Source organism: Euleptes europaea, chromosome 4 (genome assembly GCF_029931775.1).
Source record: "Euleptes europaea isolate rEulEur1 chromosome 4, rEulEur1.hap1, whole genome shotgun sequence".
Lineage (NCBI taxonomy): Eukaryota > Metazoa > Chordata > Lepidosauria > Squamata > Sphaerodactylidae > Euleptes > Euleptes europaea.
The window spans coordinates 49,192,917-49,220,096 of record NC_079315.1 but is presented as its reverse complement, the minus strand read 5'-3'; the positions used below and the strand labels follow the sequence as shown (position 1 = coordinate 49,220,096).

The following is a 27,180-nucleotide window of genomic DNA, read 5'->3' as shown; positions in this document are numbered from 1 at the left end:
AATTCAAGGTTCCTTCTTTTCCATAAGAACCTTGTATCTGAGGAAGTTATTAGATCTACTGATTCTTCTTCCAGTTCTTCTAAGAAAACAAACTTCCTGAGTTCTCCAGACTTCAACTAATTTTTGTTCTGGGTTCCAAAAAGCATTATGAAGATCTTCGTTGAATAGTCATGGCTGAAATCGCCGTCGTCTCCTATGGAAAGCCTTTATGTTCCATTTATTTGATTCTATCATAGAAGATCCATTGTACACCAACAACACAGTCATTTTCTTTGCATAACTGAGGTTCTGTAAGAGCTGTTAATAAACCAAGGAAGAAATTGCCATTAAACAATACCTCTTCTACCAAGCACTACAATTGTTTATTAATATATCTCAGCACTGCCCACAGACTTCTGCGCAGCAGCCGCATGTCATCCCTCAGGAACATATTGCTGTTGCACTCTCTCCTTTTTGACTCATCAAGGACAGGGAATTTTTTTTGTCAGGTGGGAAAGGCAACTCATGCAGAATAAATTATGATTACAGTAAGCTCCCTGTTATTATTGTTATTCTTCTTTATAGCGCTATTCATTACAGCAATCGTATAAACATCACTTCACTGATGATATCAGCAGCTATATTCCAAATGACATTTTGCTGCCATTAGCAGATTTTCAGGATCCATGAGAATATAGGCAAAGGCAGAAAGATTTTTAAAAATACAGGCAGAGATATGGTAAACAAAGGATCCCAAAGAGCAAATACAGAGAGATGTAGAAGATTTTAGAAAAGGAGTTGAAAGGAAGAACAGTTGTTGAGAAAGGAAAATAGGGAATGTGAGGGAGCTCCAATAAATGTGATTTTTATTCTAACTACGAATAGAGGCTGGGTTGGACCCTACTGAACAATTCTAACAGCAGATGTACTTTCTTCTAGCAGAACTCCTTGTTAGAATTTACATTTTGGTGAGAAATCAAAATATGTCCAGAGATGCCTAGAATAAAGTAATATGGGTATGATGTGGCCAAGGAAAAGCACTCTGAAGCCTACTGACTTCAATGGGAGAGATTTCAGAATGGGCTAGCATAAAAACCCAGGGACCTTTCATATATACTGTTTCTCCAGCAGGATCACACCCATTATTCAAATTTCCTTCTGGACTCAAAAGACAGGAAGGTTTCCCTGAGAGATGCAAGCCAGCCCTAAGCATCTATAAGCAGAGAGGGAAATCTTGGGAACATGTCTAGCAGCTATAAAAGATCAAGGCTGAGTTTCTGTTTCAGGTATTAAAGTCTAGGCACGGCCAGAGACCCAAACCAAAGGGCAGGAGCCAAAGAGTTTTTGGCCTGTGGCCTTGAGAAAGCTATCCCAGCTGGATGTTGAACCAGGCCTGGAGTTATATTGGATTTCATTTTTGTTACAGGTGGTTTGTTTAATTATATTTTTGTAAGCCCTTTTCATTCCCTAGTGGGAAGAAAAACGCAATATAAATAAATAAAACACAATTTAAATTTTAAAAAATGAACATCAAATGATAATAACTATACCTTGTATTGTGCCTCTGTGGTAAGAGGCAGCTGATGCAGCCAATTGAAGACGGCTTTTTATGTCCCTAGTAGCCCACCAGTTAGATCTCTATCACCACTCTTTCAACATCCAAGTAGATGTACCAAAGACACAGTTTTCAGCTACTCACCTTTGGTGTAATAAAGAAGTACTGAGAAGTACTCTCTTTGCAGGCAGTTTCTACCACCACATCAAAGACTCTCCTTTCATTAACTGGGTCCATTCCCTTTAAAAGAAATATCTGCATTAATATTTCTTCTCTCACTATTGAACATAGTTGAATTAGATTCACGGGCAAGCATACATACCTGATTTATTTCATCTACTACTCTGAATGGGCATCTATTGAGTTCCTGCAATGCCATCAAATACAACATAGTTGAAACACTTCTCTCCCCTCCACTCTGGTGGTGTGGAGTTAGTTCATGAAGCTGAGTGCTACTGCGGAACTTGACTCTAATCCGAATCCCATATTTATCATATTCTTCCTGTTAAGTATGAGAGAGAAGTATTAGAGATCCACAATTTGGCATATTGTTAACAACAATAGAGAAATACATTTTCACCTCACACAGCTGTACATTGTGTCAAAGTGAGTCTGACCCATGTTCAAATCCTCACGCAGCTATGACGCTACCTCCCTCTCTGTCTGCCTAATCTTTCTCAGAGGTGTTGCAAGAATAAAATAGGATGGCTCCACACGCATCCCTTGAAGGACTGGCAAGATACCAACCTAATCAAGAAATGGCAATATTAAAATGTGTGCATTTTAATGACATCAATATTTAATCAAAGACCTTCCAAAAATTAAGAAATCATCCTCTATTAAATAGGCACCACCTTTGAAGAAGCATTCTCTCTCCCACTCTTCTACACTTATGCCTGCCATTTTCCTACCTATGACTCTCCCATTTGGTCAACAGGTAGAGGCATCTTTGATGGTCCTCATATCTTGGAGGAGCTGACTTAGTGGCAAAAAAACAACAACACAATTAGTCTTCCTCACTGCTAATGCAAATTCCAAGCAGACTGCAATTCTGCACATTTCCTTGGAAATAAGCCTCTCTGAAATCAGTGGGCCTTACTTCCTGAGCAGGCTGACGTAGAAAGCATTTACTTCAGAATGAGTGGTTTCGTGTATATGCAGATATATACAAATTAAATTATTAATCTTATGCATTTAAACTGAACAACTGATTGATTAAAACTTCTTTAACTGGATGAACCTGTTAATATAGACAACTGAACAATGGCTTTAGAATATAGACAACTGAACAATGGCTTCAGAATTAAGTCAATGAACTAACTGCTGTGTTTTACAAGAATACTTACAAAGATGAGTTTCTGTTTACACACCGAACAATGGATATTAGCAATGGATCAGCAGAATGTTTTGCTGGTGTTTACATGAGGATATTTTTTAAAATTAAAACTAGCTTAATTTTTGTAATTAAAATTTTATTTTTTAATTTAAATTATTTATTTTTAAATTAACTAGCTTATTTTAAGTAGATTGGTTAGACTCCTGTGTAAAACCTCTGCTACACAGCATAAGGATTTCTACCCCATATCAAACAGCCCGTTATCAAAGTTATACACATTCATGGTTGTTCATAGGTACCCTAAGGGTTCCAGCCCTGTCACAAGGAAAGACAGGCTGTATACCTGTAACTGGTATTCTTCAAATGGCCATCCATGGGCTTTGCTCCTGTGCAGAGCTTTGATTCAGAAACTTCCAGTTGGTTTTTTACAAGCAAGGAGGTTCAGTGAACTCTGCATTCAAACCCTGTTTAGTTGTGGTTTCAGAGAGACAAGACAGCCCTGCATCCAGTTGTCTCCTTCCTGCCAACATGGCACTCATCAGTAGAAACACAGTGCACTTCCCAGGACTGTTCTGTTATAATGTAGTCCTATACCTGAATTGGAGAGGGTTGCATTCAGAGTGTCTAAGTTGATGGGCAGGTTATGCCTCCTCTCAGCTGGGTGATAGCCTGCATCCTGTTTAGTATGTCCCAGACAATTTACTAGGAGCTACTGAGAAGAGACCCAGCCCCTACTTGCAAAGACCTACCCTTTCCATATGCCTCCTCTAGCTTCTGCTTACTTGATGTGATGCAAAAGTATAACCAAGCCCTGGGAACTTGTTAAGTATTCCAGTTATTTAGCTGGTATAATACAAATCGTATTTAAGCTGCAGAGAATAAAAACAGACTTACAGAACTAGGTTGTTAGAGTTCAATTTGGAACACTACTATTAATTCTATTCTAGGAGGAGTGCTACTTCCTTACAGTAGCTGCTTCTACAATGACAATATTAAGCATATTACCCCTCATGCTTTAATTCTGGTCTTAAGATTCATAATTCACAGGGGGAAATTTCCTCGCCAAGTGTTAAATAATACAGAACACATAATACCTCATTTTCTGTGTGAAGATCCACTTCTCCTGCACAATGCATGGAACTAAAAAAACTACTGAACTTGTCATTGATTCGGTCAACCAGCTGTTTTAGAGGGTTTAGCCACTTTTCCTTAACCTAATAATGAAGAGATTGATGTTAACAGAAGTGATCTGGCAGCAAAGAGCGTTCATGCACAGCAGCGAATTCCAACTTGGGTAATGCTTTATTCAAAATCCCAATAATAGCCTTCTGGCATGTGGGCAGGGAAGGGTACCCTGGCTACTTACTGTGAGGGTCCTTTCTCCTCTGAGGACAAGGTTATCTTGTTTGGGTGATTCTCGCCACTTGCCCGGGGAGGCAGGAAGTAACTTCATTTCCTGTCCCTTTAGGCAGGAATCTCCCACCGCTCTTCAGTTCCATTCTTGCAGAGCTCCAAGGGACAGTAAAGAATCTCAAACCTGTTAACTATTATAAATGAGTGAAGAATATACTAAGAAAAAACTGTAAACAGTGGTCTTAGTCAAGTAGATAAAACAGTGTGACAAAGGACCAGTTGTGGATAGCTCTAGAGGAGAAAAAACAGAGCTTCTTGAACTACCCTTAATACAATCTCCTGCTACAATTGTTTCCAATTGGCTATCTAAGCACTAACCTGTACCTGTACCAGTCCCCCTTTTTTTGGGGGGGGGGGCAAGATGACCTTGTCCTCAGAGGAGAAAGGACCCTCACGGTAAGTAGTCAGGGTACCCTTCTCCCTCTGAGGAAAGGTCATCTTGTTTGGGACCTCCAAGAGTTGTCCATCCATCTGGGTTGGAGTTATGCGTCCTCCACTACATGCTGCAGCACCCTCGGCAGAAGAGAAGGTATTTATCCTGTAGTGCCGGACAAATGTGGAGGCCGAAAACCAGGTGGCTGCTCTACAAATTTCTTCTACCGATGCCTGCTTGGCAAGGCTGCTGAAGTAGCTGCGCTCCTCACAGAATGAGCCGTTACCCCCACCGGCACAAGAATGCCGCTTGCCTGGTATGCCTCTGAGATGCAGCTTCTAATCACAGAGCTGATGACAGACTTTGACAGCTTCTGTCCCTTTCGGGGCCCCAACAAGGAGATGAACATAGTTTCCATCCTCCTGATTTGTGCTGTACGTTGGATGTAGATGTGCAGGCTCTATGTAGATCTAGCCTATGCCACTCCCTCTCCTTACCCCACTGGGGTTTGGCACAGAAAGAAGATGGGAGTTCTTGTTGCCTGTGGAAGGCCAAATTCACTTTGGGCATGAAGGTAGGGTCCGGTCGCAGGACCACCTTGTCAGCCTGAAAGATACATACCCCTGAGTTGATGGATAGGGCTCCCAGTTCCGAAACCCAGCGTGCCAAAGTAACCGCAACTAGGAACAAGGTCTTCATTCTGACAAACTTCAAGGGCACCTTTCTCAGTGGTTCGAAAGGAGGCTTTTTGAGTGCCGATAATACCACATGAAGACACCAAGTCGGTAATCTGTGAACCGGCGCGGGCCTGAGTTGCGCTACTCCCCTTAGAAAGGACTTTATGTGCGGATGTTTGGACAGTTCGCATCCATCAAGGTTTTTTTTAACTTGCTGTGGTTTACTTTTTGGAAGAACTGAGCAGGAGCATGTGAGTTCCCTCCCTGAGTCAGGACCCTTCTGATGGGGAAGGGTTTTCATATGTAAAAATCTAGGATAGTGCTCACCACAGTCTGGCTGTATCCGAAGCCTAGGAACCTGTCCCTTTCAATAGCCACATGGTCAGCCTGAACCAACCTGGCTCTGGGTGGTGGATGGGACCCTGCTGTAACAGGTCCGGTTGGAGAGGAATTCGCCATGGAGCTCGGATGGATAGCTCCCTCAGCGTTGGGTACCATGGTCTCCTGGGCCAGTCCGGCACCACTAGGATTACTGTGGCCCATTCCTTGCGTACTTTCCTGAGTGCCCTGAGAAGCAAGGGAGGAGGAGGAAACATATAAAGAAGACCCTCCGGCCAGGGGGCTAGCAAGGTACCTGTCTGCTCTGCCTCGGTGTGACAGAACCGAGAATAGAAGCGGTCCAGTTGACGATTCTTGTGGGAGGCAAAAAGGTCCACCAGAGGGTTGCTGAACCTGCATACTATTTGCTGGAAGACGTTCTTGAGGAGAGACCACTCTCCTTCCTCCACCTGTTGCTGGCTTAACCAATCTGCGTGGACGTTCTGTATCCCCTGGATGTACTCGGCTCTCAAGGAGCAGAGGTGTTTTTCCACCCATTGCAGGATAGGTAGAACTTCTTGATGCAGCTTGGATGACCGTGAGCCTCCCTCGTTGATATGGGCCTTGGCAGTGGTGTTGTCTGTCCTGACTAACACATGCTTGTTCACCACCAGAGGCCGGAAGGCATCCAGGGCCCGCCTGATGGCCCTGATCTCCAACTGATTGATGTGTAAGGCCTGTTCTTGTTGATTCCACTGTCCTTGAGCCAGCTGGTCTTGTAGGGTGGCCCCCCAACCCTCCAGGCTTGTGTCTGTGTAGATCTGAATTGGATTCTCGTGAATGTAGACCAGACCCTTGTTCAGGTTTGACGGAAGTGACCACCAGCGAAGGCTCCTGCGTACCTGGGCCGGAATGTGAACCAGCCGGTCTCCTTTTGACAGAATCTGCCTCTGGAATGGTTAAAGAAGCCACTGTAGGGGGCGGGGGCATGAAGCCTGGCCCACTGTACACACCCCAGACAGGAGATCATCAAGCCTTGGAGTCTGGCCAGGGACATCAGCTTGGCAGATCTTGCCCTTGCCACCTTGCTGGCGAACTTGACTAGTTTCGACACCTTGTCTGGTGGGAGCGTCACACAATTGTCGACTGTGTCCAAGATGACTCCCAGGTGGAGGAGTCTCTGTTGCAGAGAGATGCTGCTCTTGGGCCAATTTATAAGATAGCTGTGCTTTTTCAGGCACTGGGTCACTTGGATGGAGCACAGATCAAAATATCATCCAAGTAAGGGTGTATTTGTAGGCCCTCCTGCTGTAAAGAAGGTATTAAGGTAACTAGGACCTTGGTAAAGATCCGGGGGCGGATGCCAAACCAAATGGAAGGGCTCGAAATTGCAGGTGTTCTTCCAGGTAGGCAAACCTGAGGAATTTTCTGTGTGCAGCATGAATGGGGACATGGAGGTACGCCTCCGTGAGATCTATGGATGACAGAAAGGCTCCCGGATGGAGAGCATCTATAATAGAGCGAAGCGTCTCCATCCAGAACCTATTGTGGAGGATAAAGTGATTTACGAACTTTAGATCCAAAATAGCCCTCCAGTCCCCGTTCTTTTTGAGAACCGTGAAAAACACTGAATAGATCCCTGAGTGGCGTTCCCCCACTGGAACCTGCTCTATTGCCCCTATCTGCTTGAGATGGTTTATGGCCCTTAGGGTGCGTAAATGCTTCTCCGGCCTGCGAGAGGTCGGTGACTGCAAGAAACAGTCTGGTGGGAGGCGTTTGAATTCCAGACAGTAGCCCTAGTGGATTATTTGCTGGACCCAGGTGTCCAGCTTTAAGGAGTCCCATTGGGACCTGAAGGCCTGTAGCCGACCTCCCACTGGCAGGGGCCTGGGGTCACTGCTTCCCCTGCTTTTGAGACTTCTCTGTCTTGTTGGCCCTGTAGGCAAAGGATGAGGAGGGCTTGCTGAACCTGCCCCCCGCCTGTGAAAATTCCTACTGGACCAAGATCCCAAGGGAAGGAGAGGGTACATCACCAAACGCTGCGGTGGAAGCTCCGCTTGATTCCAAGCCTGGAATCACTCCCTTGTTGCCACCAGGGGCTGAACGGGAGGTGCCGGCAGCCGCTTCAGTGGATTGCTGCGTTTGTGCACCAAAAAGCATAGGCATGTTGAGCTGGTTCCTTTTGAGCGCACTGTTCCCGCTGCAATTTTCTGGCTGAGAGGGAGTGCGCCTACGACCACCCACAGCAATCCAGAGCTGCTGCTTGACAGCAGAGGTGAGCCCGCCGTCATCTGAGTCCCCCTCAGACAGTAGAATGTCTTCTCGCTCGCTTGCCCCATCAGCCATTTTCTAGCTTTCCTTCCCGCTCCCAATAGAATGGAGGGGGGGGCGAGTTCGGGCAAAGGAGGTATAAAAGGAGAAAAAGCAGGATTCCCTAAGGGAGTAAAAGTAAGAATTCTAAGAAGGAAGAAAAAGTGCCAGAAATCACAATCCTAATCTCGTTGAGTTGGAGAACTCTCTCCAACCAGCCTTCCCTGGTTAGGCAGGAAGAGAAACTGAAGAGCGGTGGAAGATTCCCACCTAAAGGGACAGGAAATGAAGTTACTTCCTGCCTCCCTGGGCAAGCAGCGAGAATCACCCAAACAAGATGACCTTTCTTCAGAGGGAGAAGTGAAGGTGTACCTAGGCCATGCACCTAGGGAAGGAGAGGCAGAAGAGGTCATACCACCATTGAACCTCCAGAATGCCTAGCAGAGATAAAGATGCAACCTCTAGTTGCCCTGCCTCTACATATGCACAGCTCCTGATGGCTGCCCAGCCCCTGCCAATGCCTGTGCATTCCTGGGTCCTTGTATTTCTGTACAACTTCACACCCTGCGCTCACAGGCATGGGTGTGTGGGCTATATTTTTATTATAAACAGCCATTTACACTTTCGCCTGTATTGCACTGTGCTAGCAGTTACACATTTCAAGGTAAAACAACAGTGAAAATAGCAGCACCCACAACAATACACACAATACCTGTGAAATGTTTTGCCTAAAGTCTTCCAACTCTTTCTTCTTTTCCTGTAGTTCAAGTGTCATCTGCTCTATTTCTTCAGTTCTTTTATTACACTCTTCAACAACCTAGCAGGAAAAGTCTCTCGTAAAAGGCAGAACCTTTCAGATGGACAGCAAAGAGATTGCACAATCCAAATATTTAACTAAAAACACCACACTACTCATCACTAGTTCATATACAAAAATGACATTGCTGATATTATGTACTTGCAATACTTATGTACTTGCAATACAAAATGTATTTCCAAGCTCAAGTGAAGAGGACTCAGGACGCTGCCAAACTTTATGCTGCACGTGGTGGTCACAGATTCCTAATACCATATAAAGAGCTGGGAAGGAAGCTCCACTTTTAAGCACAAAAGCTGTGCAAATGACAGCTCAACATTCCATGCCTCACCTCCCCAGAACCCTTCACCCAGAACTTGTTGTCCCCTCAGCTGGCTCAGAGGCTGGGACTGATCCAAACAGGGAGAAGTGTGTAGAAGAAGGGAAGAGGTGAGCCACAGTTGAGGCAACCTGCTTGGTCCACTGAGCAGGCCTTGTGTTAAAAGAAATGAACCTGCTGCTGTCCTATGTAGTTTGAGCCTGAGCTAATCCTTTTTTCTATTTCTTTTAAAACACAAGAAGCATAGAACACATTGGTCTTTGGGAAGAACCTACTTAAAATTCTAATAGATTCAGACTCTGGCATTCACAACACATTGTTCCTGCTGCTTAGCTTATTATTATTATTACTACTACTAAGCAACCCAGTACAGTGTGGGAGTCAAATACAGGAGGTACGTACTGAAGCACTGAGGCCTGTGAAGCAGGAAGCTCTTGACTTCTCTTCATTCAGTGAAGCGTCAATTTCATCCAGAGTTTTCGGAAGAGCCTGGAATGCCTTAAAAAAAAAAACACCTTTTAATCAAACTTGTGTGTAAAATGGGAGATAGTTAAAATCCAACCAGCTGCAACCAGAGATTAAGACAGACCATGACATTGCAAATGCCTGATTTTTGACTTGTCAATTGCTCCAGATCTATGGCAGCTCTGCTTGTACCCCTAATTTCAACCACATGACCTGACTGTTCTCTAAGACATAGCAGATTAATGCAAGCTGCCCTGTGTCAGAATCTCCAGTGCTCCACAAACGTACATTTCTGTTTGCCACTAGTGATCACATTTTCGATTCTGGTGAGAGCTCTTGCCCATCTCTAGAACCTGCAGCACTGCAAAGGTCTCCCTAATCTTGCACTGAACCTTGGAGAATCTCAGTGCTACTGGGATGAACCCCTACCCTGCCTAGTTTGGAGCTATAAACCCTTTGGGGTATGAGTGTGTCTGAAGATCAGTCCAACATCACAGTCAAACCCAATGTCCCTCCTTTCTTGGGGAAGGGGTAGGGTTGATAGTGAACATATATTTTAATGGGCTAGCTAGGTCAGCCAAAACTTGCAGACATTAACTATCTCTCCCTCCCTTCATTAGGTTATACAAATATCACAGTGCAGTTACACATATTATGAAGCCAATTCCACACAGAAATGAAGAATTAGCCACCTTGCTGTCATATCCAAACTTGTCTAAAGGAGAAACATCCCTCACAAGCTCTCCACTTCCATTCACTAGAGGCAGAGCCTCAGGTTGAGGGAGAGTGAAGGGACTCACCCTCGTCTGTGTATAGATTGCTCATTGCATGCCACCTAACAGAGACAGGCTAATACTAAATTCTAGTACCTACAAACCAGACTACCAGGCAAGGCCTATGACAGTGTTCAGGTCCGCCATCTTTCTACTACTCATTCTCTGTGAATGCAAATAGCCAAGATCCCCAAAACTCTTTTGTTTTCTGGGAGAAAGATGGGCTGGGGTGTTCAGGAAAAACATTTAAATTTCTAACAATATGACTCAGCATTTCTCTCCACCATGATGAGCCTAGTGTTCACTTGCTTCCCTATTACAAAGACTCATTTGCCTATCAATCACATGCTGATTTAATCTTCCATTTCCCCCCCCCCTTGCTTCAGGTAAGCTGTTTACGGTTTCAAGTGCAGCTTCTAGGAAGAATTTTCTAACAGAGCGGTTAAGAACATAAGAACATAAGAAAGGCCCTGCTGGATCAGGCCAAGGCCCATCAAGTCCAGCAGTCTGCTCACACAGTGGCCAACCAGGTGCCTCTAGGAAGCCACAAACAAGACGACTGCAGCAGCACCATCTTGCCTGTGTTCCACCGCACCCAAAATAATAGGCATGCTCCTCTGATACTAGAGAGAACAGGTTTACAGCATGACCAGCATCCATTCCAACTAATAGCTATGAATACCCCTTTTCTCCACAATTTAACTATGCGTTGTGTGAAAAAATACTTCCTTTTATTTGTTTTGAATCTCTCACCCTCCAGCTTTAGCAGATGACCCCGTGTTCTAGTATTATGGGAGAGGGAGAAAAATTTCTCCCTGTCCACTCTCTCCAAACCAAGCATAATTTTATAGACCTCTATCATGTCTCCCCTTAGCCGCCTTCTGTCCAAGCTAAACAGCCCTAAGCGTCCTAACCGCTCCCCATAGGACAGTTGTTCTAGTTCCCTAATCATTTTGGTTGCTCTTTTCTGCACCTTCCCAAGCTCTGTAATATCCTTTTTTAGGTGTGGTGACCAGAACTGTACACAGTATTCCAAGTGTGGTCTCACCACAGATTTGTATAAGGGCAGTATGATATCAGCAGTTTTATTTTCTATTCCTCGTCTAATTGTGGCCAGCATGGAATTTGCCTTTTTTACAGCAGCCGCACACTGAGTTGACATCTTCATTGAGCTATCGACTACCACCCCAAGATCCCTTTCGTTGTCTGTCGCTGCCAGCACAGATCCCATCAGTGTATATGTGAAGTTGGGATTTTTTGCCCCAATATGCATCACTTTACGCTTACTCACATTGAAACTCATTTGCCATTTTAATGCCCATTCTTCCAGTATGTAGAGATCCTTCTGGAGCTCTTCACAGTCCGGTTTTGTTTTAACCACCTTAAATAATTGGGTGTCATCTGCAAACTTGGCTACTTTACTGTTTAACCCCAACTCCAGGTCACTGATGAACAGGTTGAAAAGCACCGGTCCCAACACAGATCCCTGAGGCACCCCACTGCTCACATTCCGCCATTGTGAGAACTGACCATTGATTCCTACTCTCTGTTTCTCAGTGGAACAGGCTTCCTCAGGAGGTGGTAAGCTCTCCTTCCCTGGAGGTTTTTAAGCAGAGGCTAGATGGCCATCTGTCAGCAATGCTGATTCTATGACCTTAAGCAGATCATGAGAGGGAGGGTATCTTGGCCATCTTCTGGGCATGGAGTAGGGGTCACTGGGTGTGTGTGTGGGGGAAGTAGTTATGAATTTCCTGCATTGTGCAGGGGGTTGGACTAGATGACCCTGGTGGTCCCTTCCAACTCTATGATTCTATTCTACATTTATACATTTAGGAGTTCATTTTCCCCCCTGAAACTCAGTATTATCATTTTTTTAAGTCAAAACTCTTCTCAGTAAATGAAGGAGCTGAGTTGGGGATATTAGCGCTGTGAATAGCTATAGCTGGCTTTTACTGGCAGACTAGCTGAACCAGTTTCCCCTGAGCTCGATTTTGAAGAGAACACTGTATGTCTGAACAAAACACTATGAATGAACTTCCACAGTGGCCCCGATGCTCAGATTACATATATCTGTGCACACCCCAAGTGGCTGAAGTGAAAGCTGTGACAGGTTAAATAAACCATCCAGCTCAAGTCACCCACTTTCTTGTGGGTACAATGTGCAGCTGCTGGGATTAAATTTTGCCTAAAACCAGTAAAGTAACAGGAGAAGCATTTTAGATAAAGAAAGTACACCCTTCCTGTCCTCTAGGAACCAAAGTCTCATTAGGATTACACGAACGTAGAGAACACACAGACATTCCCCGTCCTCTGTCAGGACATTTTGCAAAGTCATAAACAGATGAGAGTTTTTGTTTCAACTGCACTATAAGTACTGGCTCCTATGTGGATTCTAGCACTAATGAGGACAGAACTAGGAAGCAGCCTGCACTGACTCTCCAGAAAGGTTCACAGCAAGTTCTGAACAAGAAAGCTTTTCTCCTCAGACTGGGGTTAAAGACTATGGGGATGATCTCCTCTTTTTTGCTCCTTATGATGATTATTCCCCACAGCTCAGTAGAACATGTGCTTTGCACGCAGAGGACTGTAGGCTTCATCCCAGGCAACACCAATTCCAGAATCTCAGGCAATTGACTCCTGCCCAAGTCCTTGGACAGCAGCTGTAAGTCAGAGAAGACAATATAGGCCTAGATGCATCAGTAATCTCAGTACAAGGCAGCTTTATATGTTGAGGCATGTGAACTAGGAGTGTGCATAATGAAATTCCTGAGCCAAAGATATACACAAATCTCTGGTTCAGGTCAGTACACTGATTTTCTGGAACAGTAATAGGAATCTGGGGCTGTCGGTATAACAAAACTTCCTTCCCCAAAACAATTCTTTTTTAATTTTTCTTTTGAGTTTGGGTGCTTACCAGCCATGCAGTATGTGCTCATCTTTTTCTTTGACTCCCCTGAATTCCTGGACAATGTCATTTCTTCCTTCCAATCAGATCCTTGCAAGAGAGGAGGACAGAGAGCTCCCAGCCAACTATCTTTGGAAACAAGCTGCCACTATTCTTCGCTTCCTCATTTATGGGGAAAGGGCCTTTCCCCCCTCTGCAAGTAGGATGGCTGAGGGCATCTTGTCTGAAAGCCTGTAGAATTGGAACTGTTGGTCCAATTCGCTTGAAACTTGGGTGGTCTTGAGGGAACATGCAGTCCTCCCCTCCCTGCAATTTTGGTGTCATTTGCTTGGAAAATAGTCACCCCAGACCCCTCCTCCCAAATATCCCATAGGGAATAATGAAAAAGCTGCCAATCTCTTTCCTCACTTTGTGAAACAAACATACCACAACAAAGAAGCACAGCAAACGAGAGCTTTCAGCAGGAAGGTAAACATTTTTTTACTGCCAGACAGTCACTATAAGAGTAGGAAAATGAATGCAGACAGGTTTTTTAAAATGCCAGTGCCATTCCCCCTGGCCCGAAAGGAATCAGTGGAGAGACCTGAACCAGCACTAAGAGGCATCTACTTCAAGGGTCTCTAAAATTGAGCCCCTTGGTCCAATTCACTTGACACCTGGGGGGGTATCTTTAGATTAGAGGGTGGCGTGTATGTTCTGCACAAATGTGGTGCCATTATCTTTATTAACAGCTGCCCCAGACTTTCCAGTAGATTCCCCATTGAAAGTAATGGTCCCAAAGTTCCAGAATGCAAAAAAAACCAGGCAGATTTGAATCCTGAGCCAGTAATGCCCTACACGAACGTATGCAATTATGGAAAAAATATTCCCCCCTGAACCCTGGATATGAAAGTACAACAATTTTCTTCTTGATGCACACCCTAATGTGAGCCCTCTTGAGAAGAGATTAAACAAAAAACACCCCATTAGGGGCGGAGGAGAGATGGCATTGAATAAACCTTTTCAGATTCCACTTATCTTTGCTGTGCTAAACAGAAGCATCTCTCCCCTATCCCAAGATTCCTAACCTGAGTCCGGGAACAGTATAATCTTAAACAGTTACCCTCTTTAAAGTCCACTGAATAGACGTAGAAGGATGTAACTCTCCTTAGGCCTGCACTGTAAGCCTTCCAGAAGGAAGCATAAGGGTAGGAGGGGCATAGGTGTAGACCAGAAGCCCCTACTGCAAGTACGGTTTACCTGCACTTCAAAGCTCTCTCACTTGGCTAAGACTAGCTCCCCAAAAAGTACGGAGGGGCAGCACAGGAAAAAAAGAGATGGATTTCAAAGAGGAGATACAAAAAAGTGATTAAACAGAAGATATGTTCACCGTATTTCAGTTGTAATTATTTTTCTCAAGAGTAACTATTCATATTTTTGTGCAAAAGCTAAACTGCCTGTTAAAAGATCTTGTACCACTGGTAACATACAAGTGACAAGAAACCTAAAATATATATATTCAAGAAGATCACGATAAATAAGCCAATTTCTTTTTATGAAGTGCTAGGGAAAATTCTATTTTAGAGTACATAACATGACACTGTCCAATAATTTGGGGGTGGGGTTATGTCTACAATTTTAGAGGTATTTTCATAATAGTGGACAGTGAATGGAATGCAGTACATTAGAATGCAGCCTTGTCCGAAATCTATAAATAGACTGTTAAGAAAAGCAGAGAAAGGCAGAATTCCTCCACCCAACAGAGGTTCTGCCAGCAACAGAGGCAATGGTCAAGTGTAGTTCTAAAGAAACGTAACAGAGCAGGGCTTTGATAATACCATTATTCTGCCATGGTGATACTTACATAGTAATAGTCCTCAGGGAACTTTTGATCTGGGCCAAGGTTACAAGCCTGCCTAGCTTTACGCATTAAACCCTTACAGTTTTCACGGAGACTGAGTTTCCTTTCTTCCAGCTCCTTAAACTGTTGCTGTAACAGAGGGAAAAAAATAAAAAGCAGTATTATTGTAATGAAAATACCAATGATTTCAAATAGAAAATTGAAATTTAGTCTACCTCATACCTACAGTATGACCTACCAGGCCAAACAGCCACTTGCCACATATGGTAGCCCTCTGAGGACTCAGTGAGCCTTCTGGTTTTGCTACAAGAACAATATAGGCTTTATCAAGCAGGCCACAACACAGGGATTGTTGTCTGCATTTGGCATAGTGAGTCACAAAATTGTGCAGCATAACCCAGGCAGTCATTAAAGGTCAACTACACACACACAAAAAGCACAGTAGCAATCCATCACACAACGTTCAATCCTTCAGATTAACCATTATGTTCTACCAGAACTGATGGTACACAGAGGTTGAAGGAATGAGCTCTAATCCAGGAGTTATCCAAAGCAAGTTTCACCACTGACATAAACTACTAAATAGCCTTAGGCAAATTACTCATTCACAATACAGGGATATTAATACTGAAAGTGTTACATACGTATTTGGTATCAATATGATCAATAATAAATGGGATTTGTGGAACCAAAAAGAATGGCTTGCCAAAGTAATCTCTGAAAGGACCTTACAAAAAAAGATACCCTGTCAAACTCCTCTTTTCACATATATAAAAGAAACTTCAGCTCAGGACAGCTTGTTAATTTCATAGAGGAGCCCGGGTTGCCAAGTCCCAAGTTTCCAATCAATCAAGCAATTTTAGACCACAGAATCAAGTTGAGACAAATTTTCCCAGCATTCTCGCAAAGGTGGGAAATTTTTTCACCAAAAATACATTCTTTGAAGTGTTTTTTTGTGGGGCTCTGGGGGGAGCTATTTTTTGAGAGAGAGGCACCAAATTTTCAGTTTAGCTGCTGGTGTTTCTCCTTACAAGAACCTCCAAGTTTGTTGAAGATTGGGTCAGGGGGTCCAATTTTATGGTCCCCCAAATTTTCCTCCGTTGTTTCCAATGGAAGATGGATGGGGCACCCTCTTTGCCACTGGCACCAGGCCTGGAAGACTACTCTGCTACAATGCTAAAAAGAGTTAATAACATTGACATGATCAGCACCTTAAAAGCCAAGGCCAGTTTCTCACAGCATCTGAAAAACAGGCACACAAACCAATTTAACTCACCATGCCTCGAACATCTACGTAGGATCAGACAAAACCACAGCTTCTCAAGAAGGGAGCTTTTGTCCCTTATCAGTGGTAAAGAAATTTTAGATTTTTTATTTTTCCCATTCCCGATCCCTTTCTCTACCAAGGGTGAAAGAACTTATCTAGCTAGAGGCAAATCTGATAGGCTGCATTACTGCATTAAAACTCATCACAACATAATGTATTTTAGGTATTTTTACGTAATGCCATCGACATACTAAACTCATTTGACATTTTTGTTCATTTTGAAGACTTTTTGACCTACGTATGCATATCTTTGTTCAATGCGAAATAAGTGTTGCACACTAAGTACAACATTCTGACTGAGTTTCACTGCACTATAACTGAATAACTAAGAGCCTTCCAGTGGTGAAAAATAATACAAATTCACACAAAAAAAGTACAGTTTAAACAGCTACCTAAACTTAAGGTGGTTAAGAATCCACTCCCAGTCCATTATGAAGGACTGATGCTCCTTTTATAATTTTTTTTAAATTATAAAATTAGTTAACATGCGTAGGAAATGAAATCAAAATTTTATAATCTGTATAGTATTATACGACCCAACATGAATTTTGAAAACCCATATAAATTTTAATAGAACAAGAATTTATTTTAAAGGAAAATGACTATTATAACTGCTTTTTATAAAAAGGCAAGAAGCTACAGATAAAACACCTGTACTGTGTATCTGCGTTATATTTCACAGACACGTTTTATCATATTGGAGTCTGTCTCAAAGGCACCCCCAACTATGGGGAGACAAAAAAATTCAACCCTGGTGTGCTGCTCTCAGACCACAATACAGGGTATTGAAGAAAGACAATATGAAATAAAGCAAAACCATTTCATATATATTTATACTAATCCACAGGAGTTGTTCCAGTTGTTAAGACTGGGTAAATTCAACCAAGCAAGACTGTTCTATTCATTTTTTAAGACGGAATAAGTAAGATAATAGGGGAATACATGAGGAAAAGTTTATTTGAAGGAAACATGCACCTGTTGGGACTTCCAAAGAATGAGACTTTCCCCTCTTGTTTTGCAACACTGGATTACCACACTTCCTTTCTTGCAAATTACCCATGATCAATTCACTAATGCCTTGCTGACATTCAGCCTGGACTACGGAACATATTCTACACGGGGATGCCTTTGAAGATGGTTTGCAAATTTTGACCGGTTAAAAATGTAGCACCTAGAATGCTAAGTGGGGGCTCTCTACAATAAATATAGAACAGCAACTTTATATCGCCTATACTGGCTCCCAGTTTGTTTCTGGGCCCAATTAAAAGTCCTAGTTTAAAGAAGAAGAGTTGGTTTTTATGTGCCGACTTTCTCTACCACTTAAGGAAGAATCAAACAGGCTAACAATCACCTACCCCTCCCCTCCCCACAACAGACACCCTGTGAAGTAGGTGGGGCAGAGAAAGCTCTATCAGAGCTGTGACTAGCCCAAGGTCGCCCAGCTTGCTTTGTGTGTAGGAGTGGGGAAACCAACTCGGTTCACCAGATTAGAATCCGCTGGTCAAGTGGAGGAGTGGAGAATAAAACCCGGTTCTCCAGATCAGAGTCCACCACTCCAAACCACTACTCTTAACCACTACACCATGCTGGCTTTAAATCCCTCAGTGGTTCTGGATTGACATGCTCCACCCATAAGCATCAAGTATCTGCCTGTACTTGGAGATCTACACTTCAGAACTCCCTCTCAGGACCTAAGCTTAGCCTTTTCACTACAGGCTTTCTAACAGCAGATGGCCCTGTTTTTATGTTATTTTATTTTCTATGTTTTTAATATTCTATATATTAAGAATTATTAAATGTGTGTTTTTATTTATTATGAACCACAACTATATTTTTTATAAAATGGTAAGACTATAAACATTCGAATAAATAGACAGAAATTCTCTAAAGTATCAAAAAAATTCTATATTCTTCATTTTCCAAGTCTTTCAATTGGCTTTAGGAGGAGTGATGGCAGAAAGTCTAGCAAACCGCAACACTACTTCCCTGTGGAACTCAGCTAAAAATCAAGCACATTAATAATATTTCATAATTATTACAGCTGAACAGTTCCTACAGAAAGAAAACAAGATTGTCATGTTCTCAAAACATGTTCTAAAATAAATATTGTACATTGTGAATAGTACTCAGTGGATTTTTCTCCCCAAATGTGCACCAGTATATGAACCCAAAAATTTTAAAATCAATCCAAGTAAGACAATTAACAAGTTTCTCTCAAAACAGTTGTCAAACATAAAGGTGACTGTGCCAATTATCTGATGAACAGATGGGTCTAGCAATCCTTCCCACTGTTCCATATGGGTCATAAACACACATTTGCCTCTCACATTCATGGGAAACAATTCAATTGCTTCCCATGCAATTGAACAATTCAACCAAAATTGCTTAAGATAATGCTAGAGTTCTCGACCCAACATACCATGCTGAACTAGATAAACTAACAAAATCTGTAAATGTTCAAGTGACATGAGAAAATGCACATGCATGTTAACAAAGAAAAACATTTTAAGCCAAAAAGATAATGTTTTACTTGACTTAATGAATCCCTGTGTCGACAAGCTCACAGAAGGCACATATGCGGTATTTGTCTCCCACAGAAAGAGTGAATTGGATTTGCCTGTCTGCCACAACTTGTACAAATCATTTTAAAAGACTAACAGTAGAGTTTGGTAACACAGGAACAGTAATCATTCCAAAGCACACTGACAAAGCAATGGCTTAAGTTTTTGCTTAAGTTTTCAGCCTTCCTATTTACATAAAATCCAAGAAACATCAAACAGCTACTTTGCATAGGAACTGAAATGAATAGTTCTTGATCGTGTAATTGATCGTGAGTTTTTCTTTGCTACAATACTCGCCCAGGTTATTAAGGAGCCTTTTTAAACCAACTCTGGTTAAAGATAAGAGAGCCATGTCGTCTGCATACAACAGAAATTAGATTTCTTGTTGGCCTACAGACAGAGGGACAGAAGCAGGATGTTAGCTTTGGTACTATGTCATTGATATACAGGTTAAAGAGGGGGGAGCACAAGAACACACCCCTGTTTAACACCCTTCCCTGTAAAAATTTCATTTGTTAATGTACCCGAAGTGCCCACTCTAATTTTCGCATATGTATCTGAGTGGAGCTCCTTGAGAAGAAATGGCAATCTTTTATCAATGTTGGTCTTTGCCAGTTTCCCCCATAGTCTTTCTCTGTCGATGGAATCAAAGGTTGTGGCTAAGTCAACAAAGGCCACATATAAAGCCCCCGTTGGTCCGTTCATACCTGAGCATGCTAACTGGTGGAGTATTTGGTAGTTATCTAAAGTGCCTTGACCTCTCCTGAAGCCCATTTAGTGAGTATGTAAGATCTGGTTCTCTATAACCTAATCCTCCAGTTTCCATAATAGGTATTTCCCGTATATTTTAATGCTGTATCTAGGAGACTGATTGAGCGATAATTATTGGGATCAGACTTGTCCCCTTTTTTGTGAACCAAGTCTACGCTAGTCTTCCATCCAGTGGAAAATACTCCCATATTGTTTATCTGGGTGAACAGTTTAGCTAAGATCGGGGTCCACCAGCTAGGGAAAGCTTTGTACTGGTGGGAAGTAGTCTGTGCTTTGACACTAGAATGCTAAAGTGAGCAGGTGCCCAGCTTCTGAAGTAAATTAAAAACAAAAACAAAAAAACATTAATAGGTGCAAGGCTTTTTCCAGTGACAGAGTATTACAGTTTCATTACTGGGAAAATGAAGTACCCTGAAGCATAAATGCCTTCTTGGGCAAAGATGTTTAGATCCTTTTCAGTTAAACAGTGTGTTATTGCACTTGTGAGGAGCCCCGTGGTGCAGAGTGGTAAAGCTGCAGTTCCTTTTTAATGAAAATATGAGCTTTCCAACTTCTGTTTCTGTTACTGGGGTCCATGTAGGTAACCTATAGGGATCTACAGCTGAGAACTGTTTTAAGCCCTTATTAATAAATGGGGATGAAATAGACTCATAGAGTCTAGAAAAGTGATCGTACCATGTGATTTGGGCATCAAGCTGCAGAGAGGATCCACTCAATCCAGGGGAGACAAGCTTCCAGAAACAGGATATGAAGTACTGACCTAGTCATGGCCAGCCAGATCATTGTGAGTTACGCCTTTTTATATGGTTTTTCAGACTGTGAAGGCAGACCGGTATATTTCCCTTACATTTCATATACTTTGAAGTTCCTTCACCTGATTAAAAGAGAAAGTTTTACCTCAACAGCTTTCAGCTGTACTGATGCAGCTTTATATTGAGCCTGGAGTCTGTTCTTGTGGAAAGCAGCTGTAGTACTTTGTAGAACTAAATCTGTTCTGTGTTTGTTCAGGGTCATACAATTCTGCAGAACACAAACACAAAGACAAATATAATCTGGAAGAGGCTGCTGAAGAAGGGTGCATTTGCCATTCTTAAAACTAATACAATCACAGAGGCAAAGGATTGAATCCAACAAACCCCAAGAGTGATGACAAAGAGTTAATCTTTGAGAGAAGCTCAGAGAAAGGGAGTGGGCGGAGCTAAGGAACTCTCTCTGTTCTGAAGAAAGGGATTGATTCTGATATTGGTAACCTGCGTGATCAGTAGACTCTGAGAACCTGAGGGTTCAGATTTGCCTAAGCTGGTGTAAAACAAATCCTGTGGAGTGACAGGCAGAGACTGGGAGAAAAGGGACTCTTTCTCAGGTCACTGGAAGGGAATAGGCTCTGGGAAGGAGATTTTCCAAATACAGGGCGGTGTTTAGGGATTACTGCCACAAAAGCGGGGTATATCTATAGTGAGAACGGGAAGAGAGATTTGAGGAGAAATCTCCATATGTCTTTGTTTCTCTGGGGAAGAGAGATTGTATGGTCACCAACTTCCCTGATAGCTAGGCAGCAGAGTCTGAACAGAAACATCTATAAGAAGTTCTGGGAACTGAACTGAATTTTGTGAACTAAATCTAAGAATTGTATTACTGTACCAACTAAGCCATCTAAGATCTATGCCTTCTCTCAAGTGAAACTTATAAAATAGCTCTGGTTCTAAGCTTCTCCTAACCATAGTTTCCCCTCCAAACCCATCCCTTGTACAGTGTTTAATAAATATCTTATTTGTGTGTTAACTTGAAAAAGCCTCTGGTGTCTCATTTCTTCTTAGGTGAAATAAGGGGACTAAGGAGAAAGATTAAAAACTCCAACTAAACATTCGGGCAAACAAACAAGCAAGCTCTCTCTCCCTCAGTACCCAGTAAGGGGGATCGCGATACAAGGGTGGTCACAGATGTAGATCTTTCCTGTCCTCCCCCTTGCCCTTTCTCCCAGCAGAAGCCCACACACACACACACTCAAGAACCCCTATGTTTCCTCAACACAAAAAGACTGAGTTGCCAGAGGCCTGAAAAAAATATCCAGTTTAATGTCAAAGTAGGTGCACCTGAAATAGCAGGAATTTCTCTGGACACTCTCACATGGACGTTGCCCACCTGCTGGAATGCTCCAAACCTCACACTGATTAAAGGTCCTTGTTCTACAGCTCCCACAGGTCCCTCACACCCAGGGCCATGAGTAATTGACTCAGGTTTGCTGGACAATAACCTGAGACCACCAAAAAACCCTCAATATAACCTTCCCTAGTAATTCAATGCCTTGACCTGGATGGCCCAGGCTAGCCTGATCTCATCAGATCTTGGAAGCTAAGCAGGGTTGGCCCTGATTAGTATGTGGATGGGAGACCACTAAGGCATTATAGGGTCACTATGCAAAGGAAGGCAATGGCAAACTACCTCTGTAAGTCGCTTGCCTTGAAAACCTTAAGGGGTTGCCATAAGTAGGCTGCAACTTGATGGCAACTTCTACTCTTCTGTTTCCCCCAGCAGGTTCTGCACCCAAGCTTCCTTCCTCAATGTTGCAGTTGATTTATTTCCCAGACCTTTGCCATGTTTGCTTAATCACTTAACCCCCTTTCTTTTGGCTCTTGGCCCTTTATCCTGTGTTTGGATCCCCAGCTTCATAGCTGGTTTTGGTTCTGGAGGCACATTTTTTCTATTTCTCCCTTAGTTGTTGCCTAAATTGGGATGAAAGGGAAATCTAAGGACAGCCTTGCAATTACTGCATTGCAACATTGTTCTGTGTTTTTGCTTTTCTTGCATTTCAGTTTCTCTAAGCTTTATATCTTGTTAGGAGAAAAAATATTTTCTATTTGATATTCTCTATCTCATTTCTCCTTAAATGGAGTGCTGCACCAGGGACCAGTTACACAAGGTCCCAAATAATTGCCCTGGTCAGACAGTCTGACCCAACACATGTAGAGGACACTTCGCATATTACAGGCCAACACATTCCCTGATGACGGAACTTGTGGGACTTACCTGGACAAAAGGTCCAGGTACTGCAGTGAGGAGGGGGAAGTGGGCAACATTGCCTCCATCTTGCTCTTCTACCAGCATTGCTTCCGCAGCTGCAAGAGCAGGTTGGGGACAATTTTGCCTGGCTCTCCCTCACCAGTGTTGTGTCCAGGGCTGCTTCAGAAGTCTCGGGGACTGCTGGGGGAAAAGGGAGGCGGGAAAGATCAGCATTGGTAAGTACCTTCAATTTGAGCAAACATTTTGTGATCAGAGACAGCTATTGTAGTGGTATGTTTCATGTGAGACATATATTTAAATTTAAATGTAGTGTTTTACAGCAACTGGTCTAGGAGGGTCTTCAACTGTTCTTTCTGCTCTTCAGTTAGGTCCTCATTGTAAGTTGGTTGGCCGCCCACATTTGAAGTGGTGGTTCAGGGTAATTCTCCTTCTGATAACTCGAGGGGATCAGCCTCCAAGAGACAAGCGTCTGCCCTCCCCACATGCCATCGCTTCACATCGTTGATATGCAGGTGTTTCTGCTGGCTCGGGGAATCCCCACAGTGGACCTTGTAGGAAAAGGGTCCTAGGGCCAAAGTCACCAGGAAAGGTCTTTGCCAGGGGTCTTCCATGAGGGTGGCCGGTTTGTTGTGTGTAATCCACTCTTTGGCTTTGGTCGGGACCATGGCAATTAATTGCTCTAATACTACTTGGCCAGGACGGTCAAATACGGCCCTAGCAGGCGTGTCCAATGATCCCAGGGCCAACCCAATGCTTCAGCTGTCCTCTCAAAAGCTTCTAGGTAGCTTTCGATCTCATCGTCTTGGCCTAGTTTCATTAGAGGAACAGGGGGTAGGCAGGAGGCTCCGGCTGCTAGGATCCCTTGTGTACTTGCCCCAGCGTCTGCTGGTTTGCTGACTTCTAAGACATAGAGTAACTCACGGAGTAGCGATGCTTGAGCTTCCTGCTGTTGCCGTGCATTGTCCCGAAACAAGCGTTCATCGTGTTCTGCTAACCATTGGCCAAACTGAGTCAGATCCATTTCAGGAGGTTGGATGGCATCCTTGAAGCTATCGACTTCCTCTGGTTCCAGGGCGTGTTCCGATAAGGTGGTTGAGGGTAGTCTCAGCAAGGCTGGTCGCAGCAAGGTGCAAGCAGTTCTCCAACCCGGGTGGGAAGATATGGCCCTCGCCGCCTTATAGCAGGATCAGAAGTGCCCATATTCTCCACCACTTGTGGCGCTCAAACTGGCTCCGCTGGTGTTAGAGTAGGGCTCGACCCTTGTTTAGATGAAGCCGTCTTTGTAGTAGTTGTTACCCTGAAAGCGCTCCTCCATCTCAAAGGGGAGGGGGCAGGACACCCCTGTGCAAAGGTTGCACAGGGAGGCCAAAGAACAGGGTGGGGGAAGTTAAACAACACTTTCCCCCTGGTCTCTGCAGCCAATGAACCGTCCTTCCGTCTCAGCGTGGGAGGTCTTGGCTGTCCTCCCTGGCTAGAGCCTTGCTGGCCTCATATAGGGGATGCTCCGCCCCATGTCCTCTGCCCTCCTTGTCCCCCCCCCCCCCGTGTTGAGTGTATAAAAGGCCATCTGATGCTTCTCAGCTGAAGGCCCTTTTCCTGGCTCGGCCCTTAGCTGCCTCTCTGTGCCGCTCTCCCTCAGGGTAGTGTGCTCTTGCAGCCTGCCCCTCCCAGCCACTCTTCCACATGGCCATAAGGCACCGCACTGCCCTGCTGGCCGGTTGAGCTTGCTTCTGTGGCTTGGATGCTTGCCATGCCTGATTGTTGCTGCCACCTGGCTGTCCTCCCCGGGAACCTCCAGCTGCTAAGATAGGGGTGTCGACGGGAGTGCTGTTTCCCCATTCGAAGTCTGCCTCTGAGGAGGGCAGAGGGGTGGTGGAGAGTCCTGAGACAGGTTGTCGTGCCCGGGTCTCAGGACAGAGTAAATAGATACAAGCCATATTGAAAATATCAGTCAATATTCTCAACTATTAGAATTAACTCAAATTATACGCAAAACTGATTATTGCATAAAGAAATTGATGTTTACCTTTATGAGCTGCATAAATTCTGATACAAGTTTTACTTTCTGGGTATTAATTCTTTTTATTTTAACATTTGCTTGTTCAGATTCTTCTTCCAGGTTGATGGCATCTTGTTCCAGTTGTCTTAAACTGTGTAAGAAAGATTTATGGGGAAAATTATGTGGATCATGATGAAATTCCCAATTCAATATTATAGAAGCTAGAAAAATGGATACTCCTCACAACTGGGAGGAAGCATAACTACCTTTCAAAGTACAGAAAATCAGAGTATACTGTGTCAGGCATCTAAAATAACTGAAAAGACTCTGCAGAGCTTGTTGCTTTTACCAAAAACTTCATTTTCAATCATGCCTGTAGGACATATCTGTCCTAGAACATTTGATTACTTATTTGTATCTTGTTTGATACTAACAGTACACACAGGTTACACCCTGAGTAACCTTTGTAAGGTTGTTCCAAATTATTATCTGTTTCCCAATGAATTCAATTCTCTTTTAGCCATATAAGGCTCAATATTAAAAGTGTGGGGGTTTTTTACACACATGAGGACATTCTATTAACATTAAGAATCCAGTCAAAAATTGTTCAGCCCCACTAGGTTCAATGGAAAGACTTATAGTGTAGTCCTAAACAGATTTACATCCTTCTAAGTCCACTGAACTCAATGGACTTGGATGGGTTTAACTGTGTTTAGGATTGCACTGTAAAACACATGTTCGGTCCTCCCCACTGAACTCAGCAGAAGTTGAAGGAGCTCAGCTGTGAATGGACTTTGCTCTGAGTTTTTTTCTGTGTATTAAAATACTGATATGGTTTAGTAAGTACATATGCTATTTTCTACAGCATGTCTAATAGTTTTAAAGTCAAACACATTAACTTAAATCTCTGCGTGTATGTTTCTTCACTTATCCCTCTAAAAAATTTTCAAGCAGCTTTGTAAATGAAATAATTAATGGGTCTGTTCACATTCTGTGTTTACAGGTTATTTGTACACTATGTATCATATAGCAGACATGCAGGTGTTTGATTGGACCAGATATATCTTGATGTCCCCAAATAATGAAGATTTAACAAAATCTTTTATCATGGTCAAAATCTATTGGCTGAAGCATTTCCCCCCTAATTTGTGGTATAATGACAGTATATAGGTGAAATTAACCAGTTCTAAAACTTCTGAGACCTGTTTCTCTGCCTAATTTTAAAAAGTGATACTGTAACTAACGTGATGATATAAAATGCATACCTCTCATATTTCATACTAATTTTTGATTCCAGCTGTTTCCTTTTGTTTCTTTGTCCCAAAAGCTCCTTCTTCTGTTGTCTAAGTTCATTGTCTCTGCGTTCCAGAGATTTCAGTCTCTCCGATAGTGTAGTCATTTGAGAATTCAGACATTCCAACTTCCTATTAATTTGCTAAAGTAAATGCCATTTTAAAAATCCCTGTTCACATCATTTTCAATCATTTTAACTAAGCTTTTTAAAAATTGTTTATACTCCAAATGCTTGTTAGTGCTTTAAATCAGTGCAACCTCCTAAATGCTTAAGATCTGCACTACTTCATTTTCTATCATGTGAAAGTGACGCTGACCTCTAAGAAAAGCAAGGCCTCATCTGTTGATGTCCCAGAACTACAGAACACTCACTTTCCACGCAAGACTCATTTGGCTTCTTCTGTCACCCTTTGGAAAGCATGCTAAAACTTCTTTTTCAATAGGCCCTCAGAGATTATTTATTGCTTTTATTTTGCTGCATTTCTGCTGGTTAAATTTCTTTTTCTTTAGCAGATATTTTAATTTGCTGGTTATTGTCTTGGCTTTTTATTTACAACATTGTGACTTTTTATTGAAAAGCAAATATAAAAAGATGCAAATGGCAAACTTTGAGATCTTTGAGTAAGGTTTCACTTTGGCTACTAACAACTTCAGACATAATGCTTATGCCAGTGATGAGAAGCAGGTAATACTTTAATTGGTAAAAAATTAAATCATTTTGGGCTTTTAGCTGTCTTAACCTTCTAGTAGCTCAGATATCATTTGTCTAAAAGCCACTGTGCTCTTTAGTCATTTCTAAACAGTAAATCAGAAGTCTTTAGGTTTATATCTATGGTAGGCCTTCTACTTAGTGTCTCTGAAATTAGAGAATAAAGTATTTAATTTATTCTGCTGCTATTGTATTGTCCTTGTACAAATGGATTACTGTGAACAGTTCTGGTCACCACACCTAAAAATGAATATTGCAGAACTAGAGAAGGTGCAGAAAAAAGCAACCAAAATGATCAGGGAGCTAGAGCAACTGTCCAATGAGGAGCGGTTAAAGCGCTTAGCTTATAAAAAGGGGAGACATGATAGAGGTCTATAAAATTATGCATGGTGTGGAGAGAGTGAACAGGGGGAATTTTT

At 42.8% G+C, this 27,180-nt stretch overlaps 1 protein-coding gene across 1 annotated transcript in view; it reads right to left on the bottom strand.

Moving 5' to 3' along the window:
- SMC5 (structural maintenance of chromosomes 5) overlaps positions 1-27,180 on the bottom strand; it is an 84,965-nt gene continuing 57,785 nt past the window's right edge. Inside the window, exons 15-24 of the mRNA XM_056847923.1 lie at positions 26,025-26,194; positions 24,787-24,910; positions 20,637-20,759; positions 15,084-15,209; positions 9,500-9,595; positions 8,674-8,778; positions 3,965-4,084; positions 1,857-2,036; positions 1,679-1,774; positions 1-297 (exon numbers count right to left, since the gene is read on the bottom strand). Coding sequence (XP_056703901.1) covers positions 169-297; positions 1,679-1,774; positions 1,857-2,036; positions 3,965-4,084; positions 8,674-8,778; positions 9,500-9,595; positions 15,084-15,209; positions 20,637-20,759; positions 24,787-24,910; positions 26,025-26,194 — 1,269 coding nt within the window. The 3' untranslated portion in view covers positions 1-168. The remainder of the gene's footprint in view (positions 298-1,678; positions 1,775-1,856; positions 2,037-3,964; positions 4,085-8,673; positions 8,779-9,499; positions 9,596-15,083; positions 15,210-20,636; positions 20,760-24,786; positions 24,911-26,024; positions 26,195-27,180) is intronic.